Source organism: Dama dama, chromosome 4 (assembly GCF_033118175.1).
Source record: "Dama dama isolate Ldn47 chromosome 4, ASM3311817v1, whole genome shotgun sequence".
Classification (NCBI taxonomy): Eukaryota; Metazoa; Chordata; class Mammalia; order Artiodactyla; family Cervidae; genus Dama; species Dama dama.
The window spans coordinates 59,824,913-59,834,203 of NC_083684.1; the positions used below are offsets into that span (position 1 = coordinate 59,824,913).

A 9,291-nucleotide genomic window follows, 5' to 3' on the forward strand; every position below is an offset into this window, starting at 1 on the left:
TACTAGGACACCTGGAGGAGGGGCAAGGCTGGCTGGGGTCTGAGCCTGTCTGGGCCAGAAGTTGCCACAGGAGAAACATTTGGCCCATTACCCTGTTTTCTGGAAGATAGCAGTAGAAGCCCTCCTTGTATTTTCCTTTTTTGGGGGGCGGCCATACCACTTTGCCCTTGGGATCTTAGTTCCCCTGACCAGGAAAGGAACGTGGGCCCCCTGCAGTGGAAGTGAGGCATCCTAACCACTGGCCCACCAGGAAAATCCCTCCCCTTCTTGCGTTAATTCAACACAGAGTTTTGTGCTTTTAATTTGGCCGTACCTAGTTGTGGCAAGCAGGAATTTTGGTACGTGGGATCTAGTTCCCTGACCAGGGATCGAACCCAGGCCCCCTGCATTGGGAACACGGAGTATTAACCACTGGACAGCAAGGGAAGTCCCTCCCCTTGTATTAATTCAACACAGGGTTATTTTTTTGTTTGTTTTGTTTTTTCAACACAGGGCTTTAACACTAGGTTAGAGGATACTTGGGCTTCCCAAGTGGCACTAGTGGTGAAGAATCCACCTGCCAGTGCTCACCAGGTCTGTCTCAGGGTTGACATGTTTCCCGGGGCTCCTCATGGTGGGACTTCTGAGTAAGTTAAAGGTCATTCACTCCTTCTGTGAATCTCAAGCCCCCTGATGTTTTATCCAATAGGAATAAAGTGAGAAAGTCCCCCAAAAGCCCTGTCTTCTCAGGGCTTAGCTTTTAGTGGGAGCCCAGGAGGGGTGCATGAAGATTGGTCTCCCACAATGTCTCAGAGACATCCTTTAACCAGAGCGACAGACACCCCAGGGTGCTCCAGGCACTGCCCCCGCCCCCCCCGCCACCTCCTCCCAGACGAGGGTCACAGGCTGGGCCCAGGCCCCACGGCGGGGAAGGACAGCTGACAAGAGTATCCACTGTTCCAATCTGATTTTATTGAAAAGGAAACATACAAAAATCATGTACAAAAAAAATTAACCAAACATGTACAGAAAATTCATTCCGGTATCTACAGCAGCGCATATACAGTATTTTACAGGCTGGGCCATCCCTCCCCACTCCCAGACTCCTCCCTCTTCTGAGATTTTCCCCCCCTCCCTGACTCCCCGTCTCCCCCCAGCGCTTCGCCCTGGGGACTAAGGCTGGGGCGGCTTCCGCCAAAATATCCCACCCCCCAAATGAATGCCAGTGGTCACACGTGCTCTCTCTAAACCTATGCAATGGGATTGATGGGGGGGGGGGAGCGGGGGGTGGTCGTGGGCAGAGCACAGGATTCACAGTCTGGGCCCCTCCTGGCCACCCCCAGATGAAGGTGAGGCAGGCATGCCCACCACCCGCCGGCTGGCTCAGGGAAGATGGCTGGGCGCTGGGCCGGGGCACCCATCAGGACGCACCCCACTCTCTGGCTCCAGGAGGCTAGTGGTCACGTTTGGCTCATTTGCTCTTCATGGGCCCCCTCCCTGGGAGGAGGGGGGGAAGCACCAGGGGCCTGAGGCCAGGCCCAAAGTGAAGGAGCGCTGGGGGGAGAGACCCCTGCCCCCCAGTGTCACCGCTGCAGCTGGAATGGGCAGCCAGCACCAGCAGCCTTTCCTGAGATGGTGGTGGGCGGCAGAGGGGAGCAGCTCAGGCCCTGCCCCCTCAGTCCCCGCCGCCTTCAGACGCCGAGTCCGTCAGCCCTCTCTCCCCTGGCCCCTCAGCCAGGGGCCCAGGAGTCCACGTCTCCATCAGTGCTCCCCGGGGTTAGGCCGGGGCTGGGTCGGGAGTGGCTGCCCTGGCCTGCCCCTGGGTTGGGCAGGGCTGTAGTCCAGTATGCTACATGGTGCAGAAAGAGTCCCCCGCGCTGGCCAGGGCGTCAGGAGTTGGGAGGGTCCTGCCCCCCCGAGTCCCCGACGTCCACCGGGCGGGTACAGGCACCTAATTGGGCTCCACCTCGGGGGCTCCGCGGCCCCCGGGGAAGGGCAGGAGTCCCATGATGAGATTGTACAGGACTCTCCAGGGCGAGGGGCGGTGTCGCTGCTGCTCCTCTTGTCTCTGGGAAGGGAGCAGAGAGGAAGTTAGGCTAGAGACGAGGGGGTGGGGTGTGCAAGGGGGTCAGGTTCAAGGGCAGCGAGGAGGTAGGCACAGTCCCTCCACCAACCCACTGAGGGTTATCCTGTTATTAGTTCATTGGGTCATCTCCTGGCCTGGAAGAGACTAGGAGGGAGACGATGTGGATGAGGCCCTCAGCATAGGACCCGTGCATATCAGCAGACTCCTGGTCCCTAGTCTCCAGATGAAGACAGTCACCGACCGAAGTCACCCGGGCTTGAGGAGTAGGCTGGACCGCAGCCCACCTGCCCTCCCATTGAAAGCTGATGAGACACACAGAAGGGAGCAGACAGCCCTCCTGTCTCAGTGATTCTAGAAAACTTTCTGCAGGAACTGGGAACTATTCTGTGCTGAAGCTGTACAAAAATATGTTTGGGCCAAGCGAACCCCCAACCCTTTCCCGAGTGGCAGGATGAAGGCTGGGGGCAGCCTCTGGGACCATCTCAGTTCCACAATGCTAGGAAAGCGGGAATGAAGGAAGCTAGATAGAAGAAAAGGCTGCCCTCCAATAAAAATCAACTATATTCAATACTTATGGAGAGCTACAGTTCTCTCCACTCTCTGTGCTGAGTGAAGGCCTAGGTCCTGTGCCAAGGAACTAATCTCATCCCCACCAGATGGGAAGAAGAAACCCATTTTACAGATGCGAACAAGAAGGCCAGATCAACCATGCTAATGATCTTCATGGGTGCCTGGGGGTGGGCTGCCTGGTACCAGTTTGTCTCTGCCTCAGTCCCCAGCGAATTTTCCAGCCAGGAGAAGGTGACCAAGGGGCACATGAGATTGGCAGAAATGCCACCGTCCCACTGTGGTGTGCCACTTGGCACTGTCACCTTGCTGAGCAAGCCAACTATCGTTTTTCAAGGCTAGGGGCCAGCAGACCACCCAGGTATCTACTGTGGAGACACAGGTGTGTGCCTGGAGATATGCATTTTTTGGAAGAGACAAAAGAAATAACAATAAAAGTAAATTACATTAAAAAATTTGAGACACTTCTGGAATATCCTAAATACCCACCAATGAGAAAATGAAGACGGATACTACATGGTGATCCAATCGAATGCTATGCGATGTGGCGTGAAAATGAATGAACTGAAGCTCCCTTGCCCACGTGGATGTATCTCAAGCATAACACTGAGGGGGAGGGAGCAGCTTTCAGAGGAACACACCAGATCACGTTTATTAAGTCTGAAACGCCTCGCAATCCTAAGTATTGTTTGTGGCCTGGTGAATGTGTTGTAAAAGAATCAACACCCGCGGACCAATGGGACAAGCCAATCTCTGAGGTTTCCTTTGAAAGCGGGGAGGGGAAGAGGGTCAAGGGGCTTCGCAACATCCGGTTTTTGTTTTTTTCCTCGAATAAGCAAGCAGTGTGGCTGTAATGTTCAGGTTGGACAGAGCAGGGTGGTGGGCGCCCGGGTGTCTGCTATTCTCCGTTCCACCGCCTCAGGCTTCAAGTATCTGGTTGTAATGAGAGGCCTGGCCGCGCGCCCGGGGGCGGGGCCTCCGGCGGGGCGGAGCTCCAGGCCCCGCCTCCAGCCCCCCGGGAAGCGGGGTGGCGCGCCGCCGCCGCCGCCGCGCGGGCGGGTGGGTGGGAGGGGCGGGCGAGGCTGCGCCGCCGCTGCTGACTCATCGGCTATAAATAGCCCGGGATATATGAGCCGCTCCACCGAGCGCAGTCCTCAGTCCCCGCGGCCGCGGGCCCCGGGCACGCAGCGGTGCTCGCGGACGCTCCGGCCCCGGCCCTCGCCCGAGCCGTGCCGGCCGCGGCACTGGCCCTTCGGCGGCGGCTCGGCGACCACGCCGCCCCTCCCAGCTGCCTGTCCCCGGCACGACCCCGCCGCGCAGGGCAGCAGCTGCTGCACATCTGGCTGGGCCGCCGCAGCCCCCTCCCCGGCGGGAAGTCCCACCTGCCGTCTACCCCTCCCCCAGCACTCACCCGCCGCTCGTACAGCGCGTTGAGGTCGTCCGCCATCCGCCGCAGCTGGGCCCCGATCTCTCGGGCCCACTGCTCCTCCTCCCCCCGGACTCCCGGGGCCGCTTGGGTGGGGCCGCCCGCCAGGGCCCCCGGGGCGCTCGGCACTGGCGATTCCAGGTGCTGCTCCGCGGGCGAGAGTGAAGGCTGAGGACCTGGGAAAAGCCGGGGCCGGGGTCACACCCACCACCTCTCTAAGGCCCTGCAGTGGCCCGGAGGAGGGCCGGCTGGCTAGGACTTGCTTCTCCCTTTTCCCGTCGCCTGACTTCTCTTCGGATCCCCACCTCATCTCGAGCGATGCCACTTTGCCAGCCCTCTTAAGAGCTAGATTTCTTACCTCTACTCCCCGAGGGAAAAAAGAAGTCCTGGGGAGGCCTTCCTGGGCTCACCTGTCTAGCCAGTTACCACCCCACTCCCCGTGTTAGTCTGGAAGTGCTTCCTCTTGTCCTACCAAAGTTGTTTGTTGATGTTTAGGTCGCTCAGTCGTGTCCGACTCTTTTTGAGACCCCATGGACCGTGGCCGGCCAGGCTCCTTGCAAAACGATTGCCAAATTTTGACTGCTCTACTCAGCCGACAGGGAAACTGAGGCTCCCCCTAGGAAGTGGCCCAAGGTCACACAGGGATACGGGGACTGACTACACCCCGAGTCACAAGCCTCGGGTCTCCTGCCCTCTAGTGTCCAACCACAGCGAGGCCACACCTCCGGATGTGGCAAAGGCCTGTAAACCAGAAGGCCGGCCCGTGGCCCCCTGTGAGCCTGGAGGCTTGGATGCGGGACGTCCCCGCGCACTTTCTGCGTTCCTCTGACGTCTCTTCCTCCCTCTGTCACGCCGGGTCCTGGCTTGAGGGATCCCTGAGAACTAACCTCAGGGCCTCAGTTTCCATGCCTGTGACTCTGGTCTAGGAACCGGGTCTCCTCCTGCCTCCGCTGGCCAGGGAAGTCTGCCCTCTCCTGACCTCTCCAGGTTCCGGGAACAGGTGGGGAGGGGAGCGGGGACAACCTCTCCCTAGCCACCGAACGGACCGGCCGGACACCACGGAGTTAACAGCCCAGCAGGCAGGGGACCTTTAACCCTTCCCTCCCCAAGACCCGCCCCCCCCACCCTTTCCCCTAGACAATGGCCCCTCCCCCTCCTTCCTCCTCTCTGACTGCAGAGAGGGCGGGCCCTGGGCAAAGAGATGCAGATAAAGGCACCAGGCCACCCTCGACCCCTCCCCGAAGTCCTGAAGTGACAGTCCCCTCTGCCCACACTTTCTCCAGCTGCAGTCCTCAAGGGGCTCCGGGGACCCAGACCTGGAGAGGGTGGGGGGCTGGAAAACAGCTGTTGCCCGCGGCCCGGAAAAGGCCGTAGGCTGCAGCTCGCGGACTGCAGTCCGATTCCAGGAGGGACTTCCCAGTCGGCCTCCCCCCACCCCCCAACCTCCCACTCCGTCTTCCTGCTTCTTGCAACACAAAGACCACACTGGCCACACCCTCCCGTGGCCCGGCCGGCTCGCCACCTCCCCCGACTCACTCCCCTTTCCCGGGTTCCTCGGGGTCTCTCTTTTCCCAGCTCCCGGCATCTCGGGTGCGGGGCAGGCACTCACCGTCGGGTCGTGGGCCTCGGGGCCGGCTGCGGGGACCCCCAGGCCAGCGGGGGGCCCCCAGGGCGGCGGTGACGGCGGGCGGGGCGGTGGGGGCGCAGAGGTAGGCGGCGGGCAACAGGGCGGGGGCGGCCGGGGCAGCAGGCAGGCCGGGTTCGCAGAGGCCGCAGGACACCGCCGAGGGCACCAGGCGGCTGAGCGGGAAGGGGCGCGGGCCGTCGCGGGCCAGGCCCTCTACGGGCTCCGGGGAGCTGCCCTCCTGGCGTGCTCGGGCCATGGCGCTCCCTGGGGCCTGCGGGACAGGGCAGAGGGGTGCGGTCAGCAGCGGGGCAGTGCAGGGAGAGCCCCACGAGGTACCCACCCCACGCGGGGTACACAGGGCGCCCCACTTCTGCCTGCATGGTGGGCTGGGCAGCCCACCAGGGTCCAGGACACACAGCTGTGATGGAGCGGGCTATAGGTATGTGTGATGGGCCCTCAGACACCCCCGTCCCAGGGCTGACCCCAGGCCCAGCCAACCCAGAGAGCCTCCCCTGAACATGGTGACCGGCATACAGGAGGGACCAGGGACGCGGAGGCACAGGATGGTTCTCACAGCAAGGACAGGGGCTCATGCAGGTCCCAGACTTGTGGGCCTGTCAGCAGTGTGAGTTTAAGGGCTGACAGCCCCCCAACACAAAGTCACCCAACCTGGGACTCACACAGGGCCTGGGCTGGCAGGGTTAACTTTTGGAACACAGCAATGGGTGCGCGCACACACACACACACACACACATATACACACACACACACACACACACACGGAGGGCAGCCAGGCACTGCAATTGCTCACACAACAAACACCAGGACTCACACAGGACCAAGAGGGGGTGTATGTGGAGGGTACACAACACACACACAGGGCTCACGCAGGACTGGCCCGCCCGACCTCCCACCAGGCCTCCTATTTGTACCCCAAAACACTGAGAAGGTCCCAGGACACACACACACACATACACACAGACCACGGAACAGCTATCCACACATTGCCTGCTGGCTGGTACACCCCAGCCCCTCCATGTCAAAAACAGATACACGAACGAACTGTCAGGATCTCACCCACTGACCCGCTGTTAATATGCCCACGGAGCCACAGAGACTCACAATGCGGCCGTCACAAGCACAGACAGACACACCAGCTGGGACACTGTCACTTCTCAGGCACACATGCCCCTCCCCATAAGGCACCCGCAACAGATAAGACCTACACCCCTCAGGACTCACACACATATCAACACAAAACAGACCTCCACGGACACACAGGGACCCGTACAACTGCAACACACCCACTTGTCACCAACTCTCAGATCCCGGGACACATGTAAAGCAGGCACACATGTCATCAGATCTAGATGAATTGCCACATGCCAGCAACAACACGGACAGCAGACATCAACCCACCCTCCTCCCCCAACCTCCAAACACCATTACCAACTGTCAGCCCTGGACACGCGCGCGCACACGCACTACAGCTAATCCCACACTGGCCTGGCAGGGCGCACACCTAAAGCACCCTCAGAAAACACTGGTCTCACGTGACTGACATAAACACTACACACACGCAGCCCACATGACACATGAGCCAGCCGATCACAGAGACAAGCCCCTCAGACTCAACACACGCACTCTGTCTCTCTCTCTCTCACACACACACACACACACACACACACACACACACACACACACACACACACACACACACACACACGGGCTCAGACACATCCCTGTACAAGAGGCTGCCAGCAGCACCTACTGACTGCTCTGCCGAGACCCCACAGAGCCTAGCTCCTCAATTCCCAGACGCGGATCCCAGACACACAAGCCAAACACAGACTGAGACAACCCCCACCACACACACACACACACACACACACACACACAACGGAGAACTCACACAGACACCTGGACAGAAAATAGACATCCGCAAATGCTGAGCTGAGCCAGATGCCCTGGAGATAGACACAGACACAGTCCACACAGACAAGACCCACAAGCACTCACAAACACAGCCCGTCGGGCAAGATGCACACGTAAACACACAAACAGCTCACTCAGACAACGCACACACACACCACAGCGCAAGCAGGCAACCGGGAGCCACAGACTCACCCCCAAACAGCACACAGAGACAACTCTCAGAGAGAACACACACAAGTCCACCACACATCAACACAGCGCCCAGCCCTCAGGCGCCGCAGCACACACGGAGAGAACCCCCTCACACACACGGGGACGGCGCCGCACACCCCGACGGGGCCACAGCCCCAACACGCCCCGGGACTGGCACAACCACTCCCTGCAGACCCCAGCACAAACTCGGAGCCAGACACGCGCACACACCCAGGCGAGACACCTGCAGATCCACCACCCCGCACACGCGCGCTCCCACGGCGGGCCCAGACGCCCCCCTGCGCTGTCATAGTCCCCCCCCCCAACCACGCCGCCGCCGCCGCCGCCGCCACGTGCGCCCGCCCCGCCCGCCAGGCGAGCGCGGGGCCAATAACCGGCTGTTGCTGGGGCGCAGCCCCCGCCCGCAGGAGCCGCAGACTCCTCGGCCCGCGAGCCGCCCCCTGTCGCCGCCCCCAGCGGGCGCGCGCCCGGGGTGTGGCCGCCCCTCCACGCCGTCCCCCCCACCCCCACCCCCACCCCCCGCCCCTCCGGGACTGCAGGGGCCGGGGCAGTCCGGGGCGACTTACTTCCCCGGGCCCGCACTGGCCGCCAGGGGGCGCTGCCGAGCCCGCACCCCATTGTTTGTAAACAAACCCGCCAGACCGCGGAGGCACCTGCGCTCTCGGACCCTCAGTGCCTCCCGCCCTGGGACCCCAGCCTCGTGGAGGGTGGGGAGGGCAGGGAGAGAGGGGAGCCCGATGTGGCGACGCAGCGCGCCCTCCCCCCGCACTGTCTCTCCGAGTGCACTCCCGCCACCTCCTCCAGGGAGCCCACCCGGCCTGGCCAATCGCGGCTGGCGGGGATTCGGGGTGCGCACACTCACCCCGGGGGCATGAACACGCCGGAGGGGATGGCGATGGGGGGCGGGCGGCTTCCTTCAGGAGGGCGCGCCCGCCGAGCGCCGCTCGTTGCGGCTGCTGCCGCTCTAACTGCAGTGGCTGTTGCTGTTGCTGCCGCAGCTGCTTCTCGAACCGCAGGCGCGTCCGCGTCCTGGTCACTGCGATTGCTGCCGCCGCTGCTGCTGTCGCTGTTGCTGCCGCCGCCGCCAGGCGCCCGCTCGCATGTGGCTCGCGCCGCGTCTCAGGCCGCCCGGCGGATCCCGGGCCCGCTCGGCGGCCGCCCCGCCCCGCCCCGCCCCGCCCCCGCCTGGCGGGTCCCACGCCCCGCCCCCGAGTGACGCCACGGCCCGGCCCGCCCGCCCGCCCGCCGCGGACAAGTCGGGACTTGCAGGCGCGCGCCGCGCCCCCTACCTCGGCGCGGGGGGTTTCCCTGCAGCCGGGGGCGGGGCAAGGCTTGGGCCTGGGGGCGGAGGCGCGCCGATCGGGCTTCCGGACGGGCGGGACAGCTGGACACGCACACACTGACACACTGACACAGTGACTGGGACCCACAGACACACACCCCGAGACGTGTGTGCAG

The 9,291-nt window shown here is 62.4% G+C and overlaps 1 protein-coding gene across 1 annotated transcript; it reads right to left on the reverse strand.

Annotated features, from left to right (window-relative positions):
- Positions 1-931: 931 nt before the first annotated feature.
- Positions 932-8,833, reverse strand: BBC3 (BCL2 binding component 3). Its single transcript, XM_061139694.1, has 4 exons — positions 8,696-8,833; positions 5,668-5,956; positions 4,044-4,234; positions 932-2,047 (listed from the first exon to the last, which is right to left on the reverse strand). Exons 2-4 carry the CDS (start codon positions 5,939-5,941, stop codon positions 1,931-1,933), a joined length of 582 nt encoding a protein of 193 aa, XP_060995677.1. The 5' UTR covers positions 5,942-5,956; positions 8,696-8,833; the 3' UTR covers positions 932-1,930.
- Positions 8,834-9,291: the final 458 nt, after the last annotated feature.

Excerpts from the sequence above, each read along its gene's own strand:
- BBC3 (XM_061139694.1), bottom strand. The coding sequence starts at position 5,941 with ATGGCCCGAGCACGCCAGGAGGGCAGCTCCCCGGAGCCCGTAGAGGGC. Across the intron at positions 4,235-5,667 it reads CCGAGGCCCACGACCCGACG|GTCCTCAGCCTTCACTCTCG; the intron begins GTGAGTGCCTGC and ends GGCTTTTCCCAG. Across the intron at positions 2,048-4,043 it reads ACGCGCTGTACGAGCGGCGG|AGACAAGAGGAGCAGCAGCG; the intron begins GTGAGTGCTGGG and ends CTCCCTTCCCAG.